The 24,984-nt window shown below is 40.4% G+C and overlaps 1 protein-coding gene across 3 annotated transcripts in view; it reads right to left on the minus strand.

Annotated features, from left to right (window-relative positions):
* Window positions 1-21,772: 21,772 nt before the first annotated feature.
* Window positions 21,773-24,984, minus strand: part of il1rapl2 (interleukin 1 receptor accessory protein-like 2) — a 761,422-nt gene continuing 758,210 nt past the window's right edge. For 2 of the 3 annotated variants that reach the window (XM_061901657.1, XM_061901659.1), the window contains 3 exons: window positions 24,479-24,721; window positions 24,312-24,342; window positions 21,773-24,072 (listed from right to left, as the gene is read on the minus strand). In XM_061901657.1, the coding sequence (XP_061757641.1) occupies window positions 23,984-24,072; window positions 24,312-24,342; window positions 24,479-24,721 (363 nt within the window). In that variant the 3' untranslated portion in view covers window positions 21,773-23,983. The remainder of the gene's footprint in view (window positions 24,073-24,311; window positions 24,343-24,478; window positions 24,722-24,984) is intronic. The other variant, XM_061901658.1, reaches the window with a different exon arrangement.

A 24,984-nucleotide genomic window follows, 5' to 3' on the forward strand; every position in this document is an offset into this window, starting at 1 on the left:
GAACCCCTCATGAAACAGATCTGTAGAGATGAAGTAGTCTTGTGATTTTTTTTTCCCACACCTACATATATATATATATATATATATATATATACATACATATATATATGTGTGTATGTATGTGAATATATATATATATATATATATATATATATATATATATATATATATATATATATATATATATATATATATATTAGGCCCTGCGGTGAGGTGGCGACTTGTCCAGGGTGTGCACCGCCTTCCGCCTGAATTCAGCTGGGATAGACGCCAACGATCCCCCACGACCTCGAACGGGACAAGCGGTAGAAAAGGAATGGATGGATGGATATATATATATATATATATATATACCTTTATTTTATCATTTAAGCCAGGGGTGTCAAACGGATCAGGCGTGCGAATAGGTTTTCAGCCCACGGTATGAGTATAAAAATGAGCCAAAATTTTTGAATGAAATAAACTGCTGTTCTTAATATGTCTACTATATGTCACAAAATCAATTCTTTGTATCTTTGTAGATGATGCTACATACGTAAAAAAAAAAAAAAAACACCTGTTAGTGCCTGCGATGAGGTTGCGACTTGTCCAGGGTGTACGCCGCCTTCCGCCTGAATGCAGCTGAGATAGGCTCCAGCGAACCCCCGCGACCCCGAACGGGACAAGCGGTAGACAATGGATGGATGGATGGATGGACATGTTAGTTCACCATTCGAGGAAAATGAGCAAACTACATTAATAACATCCTGTAAATTGATTTTGATATATTTTTTTTTTATCTTGACGGATTGAAAATTAGCACCAATGAGTTAACTGATGAACGTTATGACATAATTTATTTATAAAGTATAAATAACGACTAATAAAGATAGAATACTATGAACCACAACATGTAAGTGTAAAAAAAAAAAAAAACAACATTATGATTTGTACAATTTCAGAATGAGCTTGTTCTATTTCTAAACAAAGAAAACAATCTGAAGTTGTCTTTTTTTTTAAGTTATCGTGCCGTTATTTTACCAGTCCGGCCCACTTGGCGTAGATTTTTCTCCATGTGGCCTCCCATCTAAAATTAATTTGACACCCTTGCATTAAGCAACCTTAAATTACCTATTATGAAATAAGTATTTTATTGTAACATATAAGAAATGTTTGGGAAAATTACTTTACAAAGGTAATTAGTTTCTAGTTATTTGCCCCAAAATATAATTACTCCTGAATAAATGTTTTTGGTTTTTTTACATTATTATTGCTGTTTAGGCATGTTTAATGAGAACTGTGGTATTATCTGTGGTTTTGAGTGTGCCCATTGAGTGACATCAGCAAGCAAGAGTGGAGTGTTAGTTTGGCGCCAGCATTTTCTGTGAGCCATATCGTAACTAGCATAATTGGTACCTTCTAACAACGTTGTGTAATGATGACGTGTACGCAAGACGTCACGGGTTTTTAGGAAGTATGAGCGCTGCACACACACACAGCTAAATGTCATCTGCTTTAACGGCATAATTATACAGTTTTTTGGACATCTGTGTTGCTGAATCTTTTGCAATTTGTTCAATTAATATTGGAGAAGTCACAGTAGAAAGATGGAGTTGGGAAGCTTTAGCCTTTAGCCACACAAACACACGGTGATTCCTTGTTTGAAATTCCTGGAGGTGAAGCTTTCCTATGGATCAGAGCGCGGTCAAGCAACCATGAATCCCAACGGAATGTCAACCGGCAGGTTTCGGTGAGAAAATTGTGGTAAAAAGTCGCTTCTTACCGGAGAAAAGCTGAGCTTGTGCTGTCCATAAAGCTGCCGTTGACTCCCCTGAGACATTGGTGTCAAGAAACCCGTGGACGTACACCTCCGACTATCAGGTACTATTTAACTCACTAAAACACTAGCAACACAATAGAAAGATAAGGGATTTCCCAGAATTATCCTAGTAAATGTCTCTAAAAATATCGGAATCCGTCCCAATGCAAGTTTTTTTTAAACTTTTTTTTTTTTTAATTATTATTATTTTTCTAGTCCGTCGCTATCCATATCCTCAAACACAAATCTTTCATCCTCGCTCAAATGAATGGGGAAATTGTCGTTTTTTCGGTCCGAATAGCACTTTTTGTTAGAGGTTCCCATTAAAGTCAATGTGAATATGTGAGGAGCCCCGACACGTGTGAGGTCATCGTCTGCGACTTTTGGTAGAGGCAGGGCATTTCTCTTAGCACCGAAAGTTGCGAATTGTATCGTGGATGTTCTCTACTAAATCCTTTCAGCAAAAATATGGCAACATCGCGAAATGATCAAGTATGACACATAGAATGGACCTGCTATCCCCGTTTGAATAAGAAAATTTCATTTCAGTAGGCCTTTAAGTGCTGTACAAGTTTACTAAAATTACAGTCATCAAAACAATACATTGATGAACCATAATAAAAAACTTTTGACAAGTTTATAGTGAATAAATAGAAGAGGTAATGCAAGCAAATGAAATAAAATACAGTACTAAAAGAAAAGTGTAGCTCGGCTTCAATAGCCAGTTCATAAAATGTGTTTTAAAAGTTGATTTGAAAGACTCCACATATGTAGCAGGTATCATATAATGCAATATGATGTCATATCTGGGATGGCGGGGCGCAGTTCGGAAAGTGGCCGTGCCAGCAACCTGAGGGTGCCTGGTTCGATCCCCACCTACTACCAACCTTGTCGTGTCCTTGAGCAAGACACTTAACCCTTGCTCCTGATGGGTTGTGGTTAGGGCCTTGCATTGCAGCTCCCGCCATCAGTGTGTGAATGTGTGTGTGAATGGGTGAATGTGGAAATAGTGTCAAAGCGTTTTGAGTACCTTGAAGGTAGAAAAGCGCTAAACAAGTATAACCCATTTATATCATATCATATTACTATATCTCATCATATCATTATAGGGTTCACACAAAAAATTGTGTGTGTATTTTTTTGTAGGCGTATAGGATTATGACCAAAAGACAGCAAGTGACTCTCCTTCTCTTTGACTGTGTGCGTGTGTGTGTGTGTGTGTGTGTGTGTGTGTGTGTGTGTGTGTGTGTGTGTGTGTGTGTGTGAGTGTGTGTGTGTGTGTTTGCGTGTGTGTAGTTTGTGTCACAGTAAAGAATGCTCTTTTTGTGGTCTCAAACAGTGGCCCTGTTCACACCAGGGTCAGCTGCCTACACACACGCCCACACATGCACGCGGGCATGCACGCGGGCATGCACGCGCCGGCACACACACACACACACACATGCGCGCACGCACGCACACAAATCTTTGGCGTCAAATCAATCTAAACAAGACAACATTCTTAGAAACAATCAGACCACATTCCAGTGACTTCCCTTTATAGTTTGTTGCTTCGTCTCTAGTACAGTACCTTATCAGTGACAGGAAAAATATAAATATGAATTTAAATGCAAGTCAACCAAAGTAGTTTCTCAGGAACTTATAACTAAAATGATGTGTCATCAACATTTCGCAGCATTATCGTATGACCTTTGTATAAAGATACATGTTAATGAGTTGTGTGTTTTGTGCTCATTTGTGTAAAGGAGGGTGCAGAGAAGATCAATACCCTATGACAATGGTTCTCAAATGGGGGTACGCGTACCCCTGGGGGTACTTGAAGGTATGCCAGGGTGTATGTGAGATACTTTTTAAATATTCTAAAAATAGTGACGATTCAAAAATCCTTTATGAATATATTTATTGAATAATATTTCAACAAAATATGAATTTAAGTTCATAAACTGTGAAAAAAATACAACAATGGAATATTCAGTGTTGACAGATAGATTTTTTGTGGACATGTTCCATAAATATTGATGTAAGATTTCTTTTTGTGTGAAAAAATGTTTAGAATTAAGTTCATGAATCCAGATGGATCTCTATTACAATCCCCAAAGAGGGCACTTTAAGTTGATGATTACTTCTATGTGTAGAAATCTTTATTTATAATTGAATCACTTCCTTATTTTTCAACAAGTTCTTGGTTATTTTTATATCTTTAATCACTTAAATATGTGTCCAGCATGCCCAGCAAGGTTTCTGACTGTCCGCAGAATGTTTAAAACTCTAACTCCAACCCAACCCTCTTTTAACGTTCACCTTTACGTTCCTTATAGGACATGCATTCTTACTAGTTTGTTACAAATCCCCCCAGCACACATTACCAACCAACATCCCGACACCCCTTCCTTAAAGCTAAGGCGCTCTGATGTTTGCCTGCTCTCACTTCCGTACACACACTTTGGTGACAGAGGTTTTAGTGTCACAGCCCTTCCCTCTGTAGCTCCCTCCCCATTGAAATTCCTCTGACATTAAAAAAAAAAGACTCATAAAACACCACCTGTTTATCAAAGACTGCATTATTAAATTACAAAAACACTATTATACTTCCTGCAGTATAAATTGCACAGCATATAGTGCATACATCTATTTTCTACCGCTTGTCCCAAAGTGCTTCTCAATTATTTTCTTCAATGACCCCTGTGTCAGACAGAAATTTTACCATTTCAACAAGGCTGCCTAACCTGTGTGATTCTATGAACGTGCAAATGATTCACTGGGTTGTGCATTCTAATAAACCTAACAAAGTAACACTGTTGTTGTTTTAAAACTGTAAACATTGGTCAGCTTTATCGGGTTATTCATCGACAAAAAGAGCTATGATCTTTATTTTTGTTTGTTTTGTGCAGACATTTATGATAAATGATAAATGGGTTGTACTTGTATAGCGCTTTTCTACCTTCAAGGTACTCAAAGCGCTTTGACACTACTTCCACATTTACCCATTCACACACACATTCACACACTGATGGAGGGAGCTGCCATGCAAGCCGCTAACCAGCACCCATCAGAAGCAAGGGTGAAGTGTCTTGCTCAGGACACAACGGACGTGACGAGGTTGGTACTAGGTGGGGATTGAACCAGGGACCCTCGGGTTGCGCACAGCTACTCTTCCACCGCGCCACGCCGTCCCTAAATTTGCAATAATATGACTCGTAGTTTTTTTTAATAATGAAAAAGTTGGGCCAGATTTACTCAAGTTTTGCGTGGACTGAAACTCTCCTAAACGTGTGCAAAGTGGATAGCGTCTGTTAACCGAGCAGAATAAGGCGTGCTATCCATTTTACGTCTTTGTCTTCATTTTATGCAGAATATAGGTTGATTAGCAATACTGAGAGAAATAGATGCAAATATATCATGCAGCACATGCGATGTGATTTATCAAGCCTTGTCACTGTTTTGTGAACACTATTTAGCGTTTTATTAGCGCGTCTGAAAAGTAAGTGCAAAGACAGTTACACACGGATGTGGAAAAAGATCGATGCTCGAGCTACACAGACAGACTATCGTACGTGTGTGTGGTAACATATTTGCATGTTCAGTTGGAAATAGGAAAAATGTAGACATATACTCTATTCAGCAACACTCTTTTCTAATTTCATAGCTGCATGCTGGGTGACTTAAGGGGCTGATTAGAACAAATTCAATTGATAGGTTTTGGTGTCTCGCTGGCGTTTTTTTTACTGCTGATTGGTTTTTCATTTATCCATCCATCCATCCGTCCATTTCCTACCGCTTATTCCCTTCAGGGTTGCAGGGGGGCGTATATACTATTGACATTTCTCCTGTATGAAAAAAACTTCTTGACGAATGTTTTTTTCTTGCGTCTTGGGTACAGTAAGTGGAGCCTGTCTTGCACCCTGTGCAATGATTAAAAAAAAAAAGGGTTTCATTGTCGAATCGTCGATGTACTGTCTAAAATGCCCATAAAAAGTGGTACATGTCTCCTGCTTGTTTGAAAACACAACAAACACCACATGACACCATGAATGTGCAGTAAAGTTTCACGACGGGGTTTTCGCATCTTGCTGCGGTGTTTGTTCTTCCTGGATGCAGACGGACTACTCTGGACGAGGCGTGCAGGTAGGAACATGATCTATTTCTCAAAATATCACAAAAAAACGGAACACGAGGCGAAGGCACAACGTGCTGATCGCACTTGGAGCTAATGATACTTCTTAGCATGGACCATGGACAAGAAATAATCACGGAACTTTGGCATGAAGCAAATAACTTACGTAGCATGTTGCATCAAGCAAATAATGACGCCAACTGAGCGTGGCGAGCAAGGTGAATACATAGCTCTCTGATTAGTGGTTGACAGCAGCTGAGCGTGGGAACACTAACCAGAGACAGGTGAACCCAATTAATCCCCATGGTGACCAAAATAAACCCAGGAGAGCACAAAACATGAACTAATGGAGTCCAAAACATACCTGACCAAAATATGATCCGGGCCGCGGATCATGACATTAAAGGGTTGAGTCTGTCTGTGGTGAGTTTCCATATAATACACGCAAAATCCTTATTTTTATATAAGGCGGTCTGCGCCACTTTTGAATTTGTACTGCAGTCTTAGTAGATCACTCACAAAATGCCCACTCATAGTACACACTATTCCATAGATTGCACATGCTGTTTAGTGTGTGGTATTAGGATTTTAGTAAATCTGTCACGCCCATGGGATCATGTTTTGTTTTTGTCATGTTTGGTTTGATTTTTTGGACACTTGTTCCCTGCTTTTGCACCTCCTTGTTTGCCTTGTTTTCATGCCAACTCATTAATTTTCACCTTGCCCTCATGTCACGCCCCTATCCTCAGCCCTCACACCTGTTTGTAATGATCATGTTTATTATTTAAACCTGTAGTTGCCAGGTGGTCAGCCTGGCGACTTTACATATCCCTCAACCTGATTCATGCCAAGCCATGCTGTTTATTCCCTCCTGTTCATGTCAAGTAAGTTTTTGGTTTAGTTATGTCACAGTTGTTTAGTTTTGTTTTCAGTAGTCAAAATTGTTCTCCGCCATTGTGCACAGCATTTGTTTGCCTTTTGTTGTAGTTTGTTAGTGTTAGTAATAAATAAATATGTACTCACATTCACGTCTCGCTCGTGCCATTTTTCCTTTGCGTTGGGGAAACAATCCAAGTCATAGTCCAAGTCGTGACAAAATCAGGTTAATTGTCAATCCAGAAGACAAGTTAAGATAGCCTTGATCTATGAAACATTTCAAACGGTTAACTACTGTAGATCATACATCAGTTTGAGCATTTCTGGGTCATTTTGAGTAATTATTTCAAGATTATTTCACAGCATGTCTGTTTTACATGAACACATTCAACTTCAACAATGACTAAAACTACAAAAGAAGAGGGTTCTGCTCATATTTAGTGGGTGCAGTGAGCCCATTTTGCACTGCACATTCTTTCAATGGGCATCTCATTTGATATTGCTACTTGTATCTCTTGCTCAATATTACCCGTGGTCTGTACATGGTTTTTATTTGCATCAACAGTAGAACAAAACATCTCACAGATATAGGATGTCGTAAAGTGTTGTAGAATGACACAAAACACACAATGGTCAGTCCTAATTTCCTACTGTTGGTACTAAAAATCTAAAAGCTGCTTGGTCTTCTGTCTGGGTCTTTTTTTATCCTAGTTATCGTCACTTGTTTTTCTTGCTGTTGACAAAGCTTCCTTTTTAATTTCCATTCTTGTCACAAACTTATCCATGTGTCCTCCTCTGTTAGCTTGAGACACACATTCTTTTGTACTTAATACTTCTACTGAGTAGAACAGAAAGCCAGTTGATCAGATTGATCATCGCTGGCACCTAGCTGCATTCAAACATCACTACTAGAGCGTAGAAACAAATAATGAAAATCTCCCCTGCTGCTCGTGACACACTATTTGAGAAACAGTGTTATAGTGGAACATTGTATTGAAATAGCCAATGCTGTCTGGCTAGGCAACTTGCTTTAGTGTGGGGGCGTGGCTTGAAGAAATTAGTTAAAGGTGTCAAACGTACGGCCCGAGGGCTGGCTAAGGCCCGGGAACAGGCTTTATCCTGTCCGCGGGATGAGAGTGTAAGTATGAAAATTTACCTGGAATTTTTTAATGAAAGAAACAGCTGTTCTAAATCTGTCCACTGGATGTCGCAATAGCAATTCTTTGTATCTTTGTAGAATGATGCTACATGTGTACAAAATATACCACTTGATGTTAGTACATCAGTCGAGGAAAATTAGCAAAGTACATAAATAATATACTGTAATTTGAATGTGAGATAATTGTTTTATCTTGATGGATTGAACATTAACACCAATGGGTTGACTGATTATCACATAATTTATTTAGAAAATATAAAAAACGACAAATAAAGTATATATACTATTTACCGCAACAGGTAATTGTAAAAAAACAAAACAAGTACATTATGATTCGTACCATTTCCGAATGTGCTTGTCCGATTTGTAAACAAAGAAAACAATCTGAAGTTGTCTTTATTTTTAATTTATTGTGCTGTGATTTTACCAGTCCGGCCCACTCAGAAGTAGATTTTTCTCCATGTGGCCCCCGATCTAAAATGAGTTTGAAACCCTTGGATTAGACGTATGTTTTGGAAAAAAATCCCCCTAGTGTCCCTGTTTTTCCCCATTTTCTTCCGCTTATCTAAGGTCGGGTCGCGGGGGCAGCAGCCTAAGCAGGGAAAACACATTATCCAATAATTTATTTTGTGTGTTACAGTGCTTTTCAATTGGTGTACCTTGAGATATTGTTTGGTGTGCCGTGGGAAATTATGTAATTTCACCTAATTGGTCAAAAAAATATTTTTTGCAAACCAATAATTACAAACCCTGTTTCCATATGAGTTGGGAAATTGTGTTAGATGTAAATATAAACGGAATACAATGATTTGCAAATCCCTTTCAAGCCATATTCAATTTAATATGCTACAAAGACAAAATATTTGATGTTCAAATGTTTTTTTGGAAATTATAAATAACTTAGTATTTAATGGCTGCAACACGTGCCAAAGTAGTTGGGAAAGAGCATGTTCACCACTGTGTTATATCACCTTTTCTTTTAACAACACTCAATAAACGTTTGGGAACTGAGGAAACTAATTGCTGAAGCTTTGAAAGTGGAATTCTTTCCCATTCTTGTTTTATGTAGAGCTTCAGTCGTTCAACGGTCCGGGGTCTCTGCTGTCGTATTGTACGCTTCATAATGCGCATTTTCGATGGGAGACAGGTCTGAAATGCAGGCGGGCCAGGAAGGTACCCGCACTATTTTTTTACGAAGCCACGCTGTTGTAACACGTCCTGAATGTGGCTTATCATTGTCTTGCTGAAATAAGCAGGGGCGTCCATGAAAAAGACGGCGCTTAGATGGCAGCATATGTTGTTCCAAAACCTGTATGTACCTTTCAGCATTAATGGTGCCTTCACAGATGTGTAAGTTACCCATGCCTTGGGCACTAATGCACCATCACAGATCCTGGCTTTTGAACTTTGCGTCGATAACAGTCTGGATGGTTCGCTTCCCCTTTGGTCCGGATGACACAATGTTGAATATTTCGAAAAAAAAATTTGAAATGTGGACTCCTCAGACCACAGAACACTTTTCCACTTTGCTTCAGTCCATCTTAGATGATCTCGGGCCCAGAGAAGCCGGCGGCGTTTCTGGATGTTATTAATAAATGGCTTTGGCTTTGCATAGTAGAGCTTTAACTTGCACTTACAGATGTAGCGACCAACTCTATTTAGTGACAGTGGTTTTCTGAAGTGTTCCTGAGCCCATGTGGCATACTTGCCAACATTGAGACCTCCGATTTCGGGAGGCTGGAGGCGTGGTCAGGGGTGGGGTAAGAGGTGTGGTTAAGAGCGGTGGAGTATATTTACAGCTATCCATCTATCCATTTTTACCGCTTATTCCCTTTGGGGTCGCGGGGGGCACTGGTGCCTATCTCAACTACAATCGGGTGGAAGGCGGGGTACACCCGGGAAAAGTTGCCACCTCTTCACAGTATGTGCAGAAATCTTTATTTATAATTTAATCACTTGTTCATTTTTCAACAAGTTTTTAGTTATTTTTATATCTTTTTTTCCAAATAGTTCAAGACAGACCACTACAAATGAGCAATATTTTGCACTGTATACAATTTAATAAATCAGAAACTGATGACAAAGTGCTGTATTTTACTTCTTCATCTTTTTTTTTTTTTCAACCAAAAATGCTTAGCTCTGATTAGGGGGTACTTGAATTAAAACAATTTTCACAGGGGGTACATTACTGAAAAAAGGTTGAGAACCAATGCTCTAAAAGCCGTAGATGTTATTGTCACATATTACATGGCAGTATCGTTCTATTAAGAATGTCACAACATTGCTGTTTACGGCAGACAAACTGCTTTACGTTAGACGAAAACGTGACTGCTGTTGTTGTGTGTTGTTACCGCGCTGGGAGGACGTTAATGAAACTGCCTAACAATAAATCCACATAATAAACCAAAAACTCGCCCTCGATCATTCTACAGTTATAACGTCATTGGGCAGACACGCTGTTTTTATTGTGGGAAAGCGGATGTGAAAACAGGCTGTCCTCACTCAGGTTCGCATGGAGCTGGAGGGGGCGTGGCCTCCAGCTCCCCCTGAATTTTGGGAGATTTTTGGGAGAAAATTTGTCCCGGGGGGTTTTCGGGAGAGGCGCTGAATTTCGGGAGTCTACCGTGGTACTGTCAACATTTTAAAAGAAAAAAAAACATATTAAATGTGAAAAAACAAAGAAATAAAATATCTCAACTCACATTTTATCGCCGGGACAGGTGAGCTAGCTTCCGAGGTTGGCCGAGATGGTCTCACAAGATGTATCCATCCATCCATTTTCTACAGCTTATTCCCTTTGGGGTCGCTGGTGCATATCTCAGCTACAATCGGGCAAAAGGCGGGGTACACCCTGGAATAGTCACCACCTCATTGCAGGGCCAACACAGATAGAGAGACAACATTTATACTCACATTCACACACTAGGGCCAATTAAGTGTTGCCAATCAACCTATCCCCAGGTGCATGTTTTTGGAAGTGGGAGGAAGCCGGCGTACCCGGAGGGAACCCATGCAGTCACGGGGAGGACATGCAGACCCCACACAGAAATATCCCGAGCCCGGGATTGAACCCAGAACTACTCAGGTCCTTCGTATTGTGAGGCAGACGCACTAACCCCCCTTCCAAAAGTTTGGAGACTTCTAGGGGAGTCTATTTTTCAACATGTTCTGCTGGTGGTGTGCCCCTGGATTTTTTCAATGAAAAAAATGTGCCTTGGCTCCAAAAAGGTTGAAAAACACTGGTGCATTCCACAACAAAATTAAGAGAAAACAACTATCATTTCTTTTTCAAGCTTGAAACTGGCTGCACTTTGGACATCCTTGTGTTCCTGTGCCTTATTGACTTGCCTGACAGTTGAAAGGGTGTGAGTTCAGTCCCTCCCATAGTGTGTACCAACAGACCTTAAAATTCCAATTTCCCTACTAAATTTTAAAACTGCCATAAAATCATGGCTCAGCTCAACCTTTACTTGATCTCAACCAAAATTGATCCCCAGCAACTCTTCGAAGCATCAGGTTTATATGTGCTTATAGTGTATATATATATATTCTCATTCTCTTTTGCACACTCTTGGAGTCAACATGGCACTATGTATATAGTCAAGTACATAGTGCCATGTACATAGTGTATATAACCCCGCCTTATTTTTTGTATATATTGTATTTCAAATCACCTGACATGTATAAAGTGTATATGTACATCATTTATCCATTTTTTTATGCAATTTTTTATATACATGTTACAGGTTAGATATCTTTTATTATTGAATGTATCAAATGTGATGAATATTTAATGGACCACAATGGAAACAAGCCTTTTGGCTTTTTGTGCCATCCATTTAACTTTTTAAAGCATTACATGGATCCAATTCTTTAAGATGATAATAAACTTATCAATCAATCAATCACTCAAACACCCCTGGAGTAGGCTCAACCATGAACAGGTGAGCAATGGAAAATGTACAGATGAACGGACTTTCGAGTCTTCTCCAAAATCAATACAGTGCAAAGTTACAACATCTAACACAGAGCTTCTCTGACATGTTATATTCAGTGGTGTGTTGTCCGGGCCAGCAAGACCTTCTCTACTGGCCTATCATAACCATAAATCATAATTAAAGATACATGTCCATCCATCCATCCATTTCTACCGCTTATTCCCTTTTGGGGTCGCGGGGGGCGCTGGCGCCTATCTCAGCTACAATCGGGCGGAAGGCAGGGTACACCCTGGACAAGTCGCCATCTCATCACAGGGCCAACACAGATAGACAGACAACATTCACACTCACATTCACACACTAGGGCCAATTTAGTGTTGCCAATCAACCTATCCCCAGGTGCATGTCTTTGGAAGTGGGAGGAAGCCGGAGTACCCGGAGGGAACCCACGCATTCACGGGGAGAACATGCAAACTCCACACAGAAAGATCCCGAGCCTGGATTTGAACCCAGGACTGCAGGAACTTCGTATTGTGAGGCAGACGCACTAACCCCTCTGCCACCGTAAAGATACATGTATTTTTTTTAAATTTACTTTCCCTAAGTATCTAAAAATATTCATATTCTCTTCATGTCATACTATACTCCTTCCAGCGCTGTTGTGTTTAGTTTATAGAGTTTTTATCCAATCAGAATTTAGCTAGCTTATGTTGCCATGCTGTACCAAATCTGCCCGAGGCCTTCGGAATCAACAATGCGGGCGTCCATGCACTGTAAGTGTACGACACAAATATTTGACAGACAGTTGCGATAGCCAATCAGATCAGGAGTTGTTGTCAGTAAGGCCTTCTAGCTGGCCTAAGGAAGATATATAGTGGTAGGTAACATAAAAACTCCGTTACCCAGCATGCCACAGCAGTGAAGCGCATGTGCAGTAGCCCCATTTAAGTTTGATGTAGACATGCTGGAAGCTTGATGTTATGGATGAGCACGCTGTGGAGTAAACTTTAAGAACTCAAGCCAACACGCCTCGTCTGCAGCTTTTATGATTAGACAAGACCACGCATATATTTGCAAGGGCATTTTCAGGTAGGATATTTAAAGAGAAACTACATCTTGTGAGGGCAGCAAGGTGGAAGAGGGGTTAGTGCGTCTGCCTCACAACATGAAGGTCTGACAAGTTCTGGGTTTAATCTTTCTGTGTGGTGTTTGCATGTTCTCCCCGTGACTGCGTGGGTTCCCTCCCGGTTCTCCTGCTTCCTCCCACTTCCAAAGACATGCACCTGGGGATAGGTTGATTGGCAACACTAAATTGGCCCTAGTGCGTGAATGTGAGTGTGAATGTTGTCTGTCTATCTGTGTTGGCCCTGCGATGAGGTAGCGACTTGTCCAGGGTGTACCCCGCCTTTTGCCCGATTGTAGCTGACATATGCACCAGGGACCCCAAAGGGAATAAGCGGTAGAAATAGATGGATGGATACATCTTGTGAGACCATCTCGGCCAACTTTGGAAGCTAGCTCAGCTGTCCCGGCGATAAAATGTGAGTTGACATATTTTATTTCTTTGTTTTTTCACATTTAATATGTTTTTTTTTCCATTTAAAATGTTGACAGTACCACGTAAGATCACTTTTAATTGCTAATGCGGGTTTATTGATTTTTAAATGCTCTAGAAAATAAACCGTTTTTTACAATGCCCAGCATTGCGTAAATGTGTTTCTGTATAGTATTTCTCCAGCAATGGTCATGTGGTGACATAAATTATGGTATTTGGAGAGGTAATCACTGAAGTCGGACATCACTGAAGGCCAAGGTGGGAAACACACGTCCCGCCACTGCATATATTGTAATTTGTGCTCCCATATGAACAAACACAGCTGCAATAAAAAAGGTTGTGTTCACACCTTATCAACATTGAAGGAAATTTTCATAATCATGCCAATGGAGCGACATTGAAAAATAACATTGTTTTCCACTTACTGTATCGAGTGTGAGCACCTTGAGGAGGTCATGACCCTGAAACAAAAGCCCTCCAATGGGTGCATTTTTTTTTTTTAACTGTGATAACCCAAGTCGAAATAAGTAAATATAGCAAAATACAAAGACTGGATTTGCATTAAAGCCAGTCAATTTAAGCTTACCACAAGAGGGCGCTGCTGCTCATTTCCCTTCACATAGCTAATGCAAGATTGTAAATGATGTACGCTTTACTTACTTTTTTCTTCTCAAACACATAAAACTATGATTTAATCGAAGGCGTTGTCTTACCTTTTTAAGTTTTTCGTTCCTCCTACTGAGTCTGCTTGAAAGCCCAGGTGTGCATTCAGACGTCGCCATGCAACGATGGATCACGTTCATCCATGGCTGAAAACCTGTTCGACAGTAATTACATTTCCTGACAAGCAGTAATTGAAATTTGCAGGGTATGAACTTAAATTTAAGGAGACGGTCGTCCAGATTTTTGGACCTGTCAGTGCTGCAGCAGGTAACATTATTATTTTTTTTTTTAACCTCAGAGTCCAACCTTTCCACTTCACAGGGGCCCATAAGTAATAATCTTACTCTTGGTTTTAATCATACTTAAAGATTATACCTGACCTACAACCTTGTCAAATGATATGCAACCATGTGTTAATCACAAAAATATATATTTTTTTAACACATAAACCTTAGGTTTGGATCTGGCTGATAAGAAAACCAAATACACTCTTTAAGAAGCGACTTACAAATAACTGATGAAAACATTATGTTTTGCTAAAATAAATAAATGATGAATATTTTAATAAATGAATAAGTTAATGTTTCTTAACTAAAATGTCAATGAACTAAAATGCATATGAAAATAAAGCTTCAGCTCTTTGGTCATATTTTTTGTACTTAAGAAACTTCTCTACGGTATGACTTTAGCTCCACACTCCTGTTTGTTTGATTGTCATTACTACTCCAAATGGTGGAAATGTGTATTACACCTCAATACCGCTGCGGCCAATGCGTCGACAACTGAGAAACATATCTATTGGCAGCCCTTTAGGGGCCGCTCAAGGCCCATAGATACATATTGCAAAACAATACCAGGTCGAGGAATTCAAATTATATAAAACAAACTCATTTTATTCTCTTTTTAGATTACTCCAACCAATATTTGAAAAAAAAAACATATTCAAAGAAATGAAGCAGATCAGCACTTGGCTTCATTTTGCCAGTGGATATAACAACTCAAATATTCAGTACTGTATTACAATCTCATACCTCATATCCAGAATTGATTGGCTCTATTATTGTAAAGACAAATACAGTACGTTTGCATAAATTCAAAATTGGCTCCCCTTTTCTTCAATAATTTTTGTTTGAATAATAGTCGTTCTTGCAGCTCACAAAGAGGAACTCGGTGTGGCTGACTGTTGCTGGTCCAACTTCAAAAAAGAACAGAATAACAGAAAAAAAAACCCTTAACAGAAACTATAAGGGCAGAAAAAAAATCACTCCTGTATAGGTTTACTGTAGGTGTATGTCATTGAAGCTGTACAGAGATTATTGAAACAAATGGACGTTCAAACCCAAACCAGGTTAAACTCACTAAAGTTGACAAAGAATAAAAGTCTGTCAAAATTAAATAAATAATACAACAATCTGAACATTTAGGAGAGGCACCTCTCTTTTTACTCTACTAATTAAAATATGTCCTTCAATATCAAATGATTGTGTCTATCTATTATTCTTCGATCTAATTGGGTGATCATGCAAATAGAAAAATCCATGTTCTTTACACACTTTTGAACACTGACATCTCTGCTTATTTCTTTCCAATGTCATTCTCCCAGTGAAGCAAAACAAAAATGTTGTTTGTAGATTATTTCCACACACACCAGTAAATTAGTTTTTTAGTTATATCCCTTTTTTGCTTCTTCTTGTTCTGGTATATTTGTCTGTTGGTAAGGTCCAGAGATTATTCTTTGAGATCCATCACATGAGACAACCACGCTTGTTTGAGAACAACCAACATTTCAAAATGTCAAGTGTGCTTGGTGTCTAATGAAATACCTGCATTTTGGGATTTTCTATCATTTTCCTTGCTCAATGGTTAAGCACCACATCGTGAAGTATTAGGGCAACACTGGGAGAGGAAAATACGACAAGAAGATACGGTTGAAAGATTATGAGGAAGTTGTGTTTTTGCGTGAAAAATAACATAATATGAAAATTTACAGCAGGTTTGTAAAACTCATTCTTTTTGAGGGCCACATCGCAGTGAGGTCTGCTTGTACCAATGATCACCTAATGATGTTGTGAAACAACTGCCTATGCGTTTGATCATTAGAATTTTTATTTAAAAACTAATGCTTAACTTGCTTATAAATCATAAGGCAAATGTCTCAAAATCAATGCCCGGGGATTGAATCTGGCCCACCACATTGTTTAAATTGGCTTTGAAAGCCTGGAAAAATCTGTGTCAGTAAAGCAATTAATCCGTTTTGAGAAAGTTATTGGTTCTTTCAATTTTGACAAAACAAACAAAAAAAAAAGAAACATGCAAAGTGCATGCGGAGAGTATTCCCAGTGCTTCACTTTTTCATCTTGCAGTCTTATGCCAAAAAGGAATAACTTAATTGTATCCCCCAAAATTCTACGCACAGCACCCCATAATGCCAATGTGGATTTAGCAAAATTAGTAAAAATAAAAATAAGAAAAAAATCACATGTACATAAGCAGGCCTGGAATTTTATCTTGGGCAAGGCCACTTAGTTTTTGGTGTGGTCATCCTTTTAAGGGGAACAAAGGCCAAATGTCAGGGCAGGAAGGCCATCAAATAAAACAAGGATTTTAAGTTCACTGTCATAATTAATGTGGCTTAAAGATAAAGGCTGATTACATTTTTAATATACATTATTTTAAATAAATGAAGCTGTTTATTTTTACATAATTGTTTATTTCTTAATTAATGGCATCAATATAATAAATAATATTAATAAACTAAATCAGATGTTTCATGCTGGATGAAAAACATTGAATGAACACAACCGCTCAAGTAAGGAAAGTGCTCTGGCTTCTTCTGCCTTTGGGACTTTCCTTAACCTATGCTGTACCTCACGAACAGCATTAAACTAATTGTTCTACAAAGACAAACAGTTTCAAATGCAGGAACAAACAATTATTAAGCTATGGTTTAAAGTCAAAGGTAAAGAACCAATGATTGTCACACACACAAGGTGTGGCGAAATTATTCTCTGCATTTGACCCATCACCCTTGAGCACCCCCTGGGAGGTGAGGGGAGCAGTGGGCAGAAGCGGTGGCCGCGCCCGCGAATAATTTTTGGGGATTTAACCCCCAATTACAACCCTTGATGCTGAGTGCCAAGCAGGGAGGTAATGGGTCCCATATTTATAGTCGTTGGTATGACTCGGCATGGTAAGAGTAAAAAGTTTGCCAAAATGCACCCGAAAGACTCTCATACCATGAGAAACAAAATAATCTGGTCTGATAAGACAAAAATTGAACACTTTTTGCGTGAATATCAGGCATCACGTTTGGAGGAAACCAGGCACAGGTCATCACCAGGCCAATATACCATCCCTACACTGAAGCATGGTGGTGGCAGCATCATGCTGTGGGATGTTTTTCAGTGGCCGGAACTGGGAAACTAGTCAGTATAGAGGGAAAGATGAATGCAGCATCCTGGATGAAAACCAACACTTCCCATCCACCCTGATGGAACTTGTGAGGTACTGCAAAGAGAAATGGGTGAAACTGCCCAAAGATAGGTTTGCCAAGCTTGTGGCATTGTATTCAAAAATACATGATACTGTAAATGCTGCCAAAGTTTACTCAACTAAGTATTGAGCAAAGGCTTTGAATACAAATGTAAATGTGTGTTTTTTTTGTTTTTAATTAACCTGCAAATAAATAAAAAGATAAAAAAATTACATTGTCATTATGGGGAATTGTGTGAATGATTTGGGGGAAAAAATGTACTTATTCCATTTTGGATTACGGTTGTAAATAACAAAAAGAGGAAAAGGTGAAGCCTTGTGACTACTTTCCAGCTGCAATGTACTGCAAGCAATTGCATGTCTTTGGCTTTAACATTATTTGATCATGCAACAAACATTATATTCAGATATATTTCAAATATGTTTTCCTTAAAATACAAAATAAATACTTATCTGCTTGTAACATTGACTAATGATTTCAAAACAATTTATCCGTAAATGTGCTCGTAAAAATGATCATACTGCAATCAAATGCATAGGCATTTGTGTGATAACATCATTATACTCAGTTAAAAACGGCATTCTGTGGGCACCCATAACTGCGACATGGCCCTCAATGAAAAATGAGTTTTACATCCGTGTCATGAAGTGACAAGCAGATATTTAAGTATTTATTTTCATCTAAAATTGTATTACAAAATATATTATTTATTGCAGATAATATTAGAGTTTAAAATATATGCAAAATTTCATGAAGCACAAACATTTTTTTGCCAAAATGGAAATAATGAATACAGTACATTTACATAGAAAGAAAGGTGAAGTATTTTATTGACACACTTTATTTCTAGGCTTTTGCGGGCCACACAAAATGATTTGGCGGACTAGATCTGGCGATATCAAATGTAGACAATTGGAACACTACCAGAAGAAATAGAGTAAATGTTCATAAATACATGATATAACAATAAAAACATTGTAATTTGATCAGAATTAGGTGGCAGTGTTAGAAAAATAAGTATGATGTAAAAACATTAATAAAATAATTTCAAAATACTATGAGAAACAAAAATAATGGTATGATATCTGTTGCGATCTGTGACTCAGATCTTCACATGTTTATTTTTCCATCTTTGTTTCATTCTCTTCTGACCCACTTACTTCCTGTTTAGTCCGTTACCATGGTTACACATTGATTTCACCTGCTCCTCGTTTTCTACACACCTGGTTCTCCTTGATTTCTCCCTATATAAGCTTTCCTCTTTTCTTTGTTCAGTCTCGGATCCTAATTTGCCCACGCGCAACAGTGACGACTCTCGACCTTCATCTTTGTATGTATATTCTCGCTAGCTTTTACGCTAAGCCATTTGTTTATTTAATAAATCCATTTATAACTTACCTTGTTGTGTTCATCGCTTCGACGCATCCCCGGAAGAACCAATCCGGCATTACAATGCCACACAAGCGTCACAGTAGGATCCGAGCATCAAAATGTTTTTCCGCGTCGAAACCACGGGAGGAACCCTTCGACTTGGGTTTGTGGTTGGAGCTCGTGGCTTGGGAGCAGGAAAGACTTGACTGTGGGCCTGAAGTCCCCTCCGAAGCCGTTCGCGCTGCCCCGAAGAGGCGGGGGGTCCAGTGGAGAGGTCCCCCGCACGGCAGTAATGTTCCAGCACCACTTATTCCTCCCCATGGACACAGCAATTTTCACCCCGTCCAGGATTCACCCGTCATTACCGGTAATCCTGCTTGTTTTTTTTCAAATCATTCCTTAAGCTGCCATGACACTTTTTCTGACACAAGCGATGACGTCAATTGGGGAACGCCCACCGGTGACGCAACACCGGCCTCTGTTGATGACATTTTTTCAGAAGATTTTTATATTGTGGACAGTAATTCTCATTCCCAACCTTTTTTGAATATCAATAACATTCATGACAAGATACAGAATTATCAGGATATTTTTTCTTATTATTCTAGTCAACCTCAGTCACCTAGTTTTTCTCCTACACCTCCTTTAAAACCTCATTCTCCGGCCAAGTCCAAGGTGTTTCCTCCCTTTTCTAAAGGAAATTCTGGACAAATTAAAGGGGAGGAGTCGGCCCGCCTCCAAGCCTCCCACCACCCTCCCTTAAGGTCAGTCCCTGACCATAGGGAACGGGTCTGGGATCCCCGTCTGGAGGAAGGGGCTATGACCTATAGCTGTGCTACGGAGGTAGCACAGATACTACCCTCTAAACCACAGCCACCATGTAGACCTCCTCCACCTGTTTTTCCCCCGGCCAAATCTCAACGGCCTTGTAGACCTCCTCCACCTGTTTTTCCCCTGGCCAAGTCTCAACGGCCTTGTAGACCTCCTCCACCTGTTTTTCCCCCGGCCAAGTCTCAACGGCCTTGTAGACCTCCTCCACCTGTTTTTCCCCCGGCCAAGTCTCAACGGCCTTGTAGACCTCCTCTACCTGATTTTCCCCCGGCCAAATCTCAACGGCCTTGTAGACCTCCTCCACCTGTTTTTCCCCCGGCCAAGTCTCAACGGCCTTGTAGACCTCCTCCACCGGTGTTCGGACTCGCGAGGTCATTACCTCCAGCACGTCCTCCACCACCGGTGTTCTGCACTGCTCCCAGTCTGGTTCTCACACCAGCACATGACTCTCGCCTGGTTTTCAAGCCAGAATTAGACTCTCGCCTGGTTTTCACACCAGAAAATGTTTCTAGCCTGGTTCTCAAGCCAGCACTAGACTCCCACCTGGTTCTCACACCAGCCTCCGACCCAGAACTGGTTCTCATACCAGTTACAGACTTTAGCCTAGAGCCCACTCCAGTACCAGCTCCAGAGCTGGAGCCTACTCCAGTACCAGCTCCACGCCGCCAAGCGCCGGTACCAGCTCCGCGCCGCCAAGCACCGCCGACGACGGGGCTGGAGCCCACACCAGCGTCGACGACGGGGCTGGAGCCCACACCAGCGTCGACGACGGGGCTGGAACCTTCACCTATGTCGACAGGGCTGGAGCCCACTCCAGTGCCAGCTCCTCGACAAGCGCCGGTACCAGCTCCACGCCGCCAAGCACTGCCGACGAAGAAGCTGGAGCCCACACCGGCGCCGACGATGAGGCTGGAGCTCACACCAGTCACGACTCCTGCGGCTCCCAGGCCGCCTCCGACGACTCCTGCGGCTCCCAGGCCGCCTCCGACGACTCCTGCGGCTCCCAGGCCGCCTCCGACGACTCCTGCGGCTCCCAGGCCGCCTCCGACGACTCCTGCGGCTCCCAGGCCGCCTCCGACGCCTTCTTCGGCTGCAGCACCCGCATCATCCTCGCCAGCTGCACTCGGGCCTGCTTTGGCTGCAGTCCCCGCACCCTCGTCTGCTGCTTCCAAGCCTGCTGGGATTTCGGTGCTGAGGCGTCGTCCACCACGTCGATCACGGGCGTGGCCTCTGCGAGGTCATCCTCCTCGCCAGACACTCCCTCCTCCATGTCGGCCACGGATGTGGCCGTGCCCGGGTCGTCCGCCTCGCCGGGCACCTCATCCTGCGATGCGGCCACTAATGTGGCCTTTTCGAGGTCGCCCGCCAAAACTTTTTCGGCAGCGGCGTTCCATCCGCCGCCGCCACTTGACTTGTCCTCGGTGGATTCGGGGACACACGACTTGGCGACCCTCCACCGTGGCCTCCCTCCGCCCTCCCTTCGTTTGTGGACTCTGTTTTTGGGGAGGGGGTTCAAGTTGTTTCTTATTTGTTTTTGTTTTCTTTGAGACATCTGGAATCTGTCTTTTTGGGGGGGGGAATACTGTTGCGATCTGTGACTCAGATCTTCACATGTTTATTTTTCCATCTTTGTTTCATTCTCTTCTGACCCACTTACTTCCTGTTTAGTCCGTTACCATGGTTACACATTGATTTCACCTGCTCCTCGTTTTCTACACACCTGGTTCTCCTTGATTTCTCCCTATATAAGCTTTCCTCTTTTCTTTGTTCAGTCTCGGATCCTAATTTGCCCACGCGCAACAGTGACGACTCTCGACCTTCATCTTTGTATGTATATTCTCGCTAGCTTTTACGCTAAGCCATTTGTTTATTTAATAAATCCATTTATAACTTACCTTGTTGTGTTCATCGCTTCGACGCATCCCCGGAAGAACCAATCCGGCATTACAATGCCACACAAGCGTCACAATATCAAAGATGGAATATCACAAGACAAAAATAAAATTGTCAAAACAAAGACAAATAATATACATAATAAGATATTAGTAAAGGTCAGAATTCATATGAGTAAAGCTGTATTATTATGAAAACATAGTATTAATACTATGACAAATAAAATGACAGTCATAAATAATTGTATTAGAATAAGTGGTAATACTAAAAGTAAAAAGCCCAATTTTAGAGAATGAAATTGTTTCCCAGCTAAGTTACTCTGTTACATTTTTAGTTTTACATCATTAAAGTTACTTTAAGTATACATTGACGATGAAATAAATAATGTTTTGTCAGATCAATCTTCATAAACAGAAACAGTACAATGTGATTGAGCAAACGTTTGGGACTGTTCCTGAAAGAGACCTATTTAAAAAAAGGTTTCCTTTGTTAGTTTTGTTTGATCTTGAAAAAGAAAAATTTTATATATTTTACGGAATCATATTCTTATTTTGGGGGCTTTGGACTACTCCATCTTAAATTGTGTTCAGGCTAAATCTGCATTCTTCTCATCTTGGCTAAAATGTTTGGATTCGGCACCCTGCTACTTGACCACCATGCCTACGATGAGTCATGGGTTAAAGATAGGCGACAGCCACCCACGCCTGCCACGGCTCAGTAATTGTTAAATAGTTCTTGAGTGCGCCAGAAACCCAAAAAATATTGAAATTACTTGCTTTACTTTAGTTTATAGACCAGTGGTTCTTAACCTGGGTTAGATCGAACCCTAGAGGTTCGGTGAGTCGGCCTCAGGGGTTCGGCGGAGCCTCTGCCACGGAGGTAAAGACACATTCGACTTATCGTGTAAATAAAAAATTCTCCCTATCAGCGTATTATGGATACCGCCAAACAATTTTCCCTCTATTTTCCCATCTAGTTTACAGGTTGTTTGATCGATTTGAAACTTTCACTAGCAGATTGCAAAGAAATAGAATACATTATATGAAACAGTACAGTTTACACAGTACAATACATATTTCGTACAATTGACCACTAAATGGTAACACCCAAATACATTTGTCAACTTGTTTAAATCGGGGTCCACGTCAATCAATTCACGGTAATGTGTTTAAGGTGTGTAATTTGTTGTGAGTTCATGAACTGTGATGGTTTTGTTCTTTGAACAAGGTGATGTTCATGCATGGTTCATTTTGTGCACCAGTAAAAAAACATAACTTTTTCTTGAATATGGAAAAAGAAAAAAAAAAAAAAATCACTAAAGAAGGGTTCGGTGAATGCGCATTTGAAACTAATGGGGTTCGGTACCGCCAACAAAGTTAAGAACCACTGTTATAGACGCAGTTCTAACTTCCAAGAAACATTTTCTCGCTTTAAGATAAAGTGATGTTGGGCATGAGGCAAGTTGTCATAAATAAAATTCCTCAAGTTTAAGAAATTAAAATTTTGCAAAGTTCTCGTATGCGATTTAGGAGTGGTGTGAAAATGAAAGCAGGGATAACTTAAGAGCACACCGTCCTCCTGATATGGTACTTTCACATTGTGTAGTACAACAATTTAAGCATAATCATAAGTCTGAAATGTTGCAAATCTAGGATACGGCCCTTAATAGCAAAACTATTAGTAAATAATTATTAAGGTGGTTTGCTCTAGAGTTAGACCAAATTTTGACATAAGCTCAGTAAATACGTTGTTCTCTTATATTACAACTTGTTTCCTAAAATATTTGTAACTTTATTGGCATAGTTTTACAATATCTATTTACGGAAATGTTGTGATAAGAGTATTATAGTTGATCGTCTTTCATTTTTGTAACGTTTTTATTTTGTTGTCTTTTCAGTGTTACCCTTATACAACACAATGACTGGTGAATATCTAAATAGTGTTTTGATATCCTGGACCTTTCCGAGGACATTTTCATGTCTAAAACATCAAAAATTCAACACGTTCGTGCTTGTTAATAATCCTTAACTTCCTGTTTACCAGTTTGAATCAAACAGTATCAGTGGTAAATTCAATACAAATATACAATCAGTTTGATAATCTGAGTGTGTCCAAACACTTTGAACCCACACCTTCTTGTAGTATTGGAGCAGTTTGTGTTCATAGCATGGGATGAAAAGGGCCCAAGTCAATGTCTGTACAAGGTCCAAAAACCTGTGTCCCCAATCAAAGTTCTTTGCAAAACCAGTAGTCTTTAATCCAGTACCAGCAAAGCAGTGTTTCTACCAGATATCAGAGCTTAGTTCTCTGCTGGTGATTGGTACAAAGGTGCTCTTCAGGTGGACTTTGGGCTTCTTTCCAAGTGTGTTGGTCTGAGAAACCTACGAGACACACAAAACATCAAGTTGATGAGCAGCTATTACCTCCATCTTTGGCTGTAATCTTGTACATCCTAAACATATGTAAATACTACAATTTCATACATTATGACAAGGGTGCACTGTCACCTATGTGGTCACAATATCACATGAAACAGATCTACAGCCCAATCTATGAGAAATACAAACACATTTAAGAGGGGATGACATTTGCGTTCTACATTTGTTTTATCCAAACAGACCTCTTCTTCCCCAGTCAACTGCCCTGAACCCCTAGGGAGAAAAGAGGGGGTTTAGTTTCAATGGGTTTAAAGTCTGGGGACATGCAAACAAACAAGAACATTGAGGGGTAAGAGAGAATACACAACTAGGAACTCTCTTCCAAGCGATAAACAATGACTGTCCCCACCTGTCCATTCAGAAGGGTCATAGGGATGTTGCAATAGACATGGCGCCCCCCAGGGCCCAGAGTGGAGAACTGCATGGTGGATGGAGGAGCCGGGAGGGGAGGCGACAGGGCAGAAGGCTGTGGGGGGAGATGGAACTCATAGCTGCGGCAGAAATGCCTCATTTGGGCTGCTGTAGCCATGTGACCTCCTCCAAGAGGCAAGGTCATCTGGTTGTAGTCAGGGATCTCTGTTGCCAAGGAAACCTACCAAAGAAATCAGACATTTTCTTTAAACTTTTATCATGCAGCATGACTCTGAATGACAATTAAATTGACCCCATGAAGAGGCACAGAATCCAACACGATCATAAAGAAAGATCACAAATGGAAACAAAGTCTAATGATAAAAGAGCTGAATAACCTCAAACATATGACAGCTTTCTTAAAACCTACACCACATGGCAACTATAGAATCCAACTAGTATGAGGTATTAAATGGCATTCTAAAAATTCTGGTACTATTAGTA

This window comes from Nerophis ophidion, linkage group LG05 (genome assembly GCF_033978795.1).
Source record: "Nerophis ophidion isolate RoL-2023_Sa linkage group LG05, RoL_Noph_v1.0, whole genome shotgun sequence".
In the NCBI taxonomy this organism is placed as follows: Eukaryota; Metazoa; Chordata; class Actinopteri; order Syngnathiformes; family Syngnathidae; genus Nerophis; species Nerophis ophidion.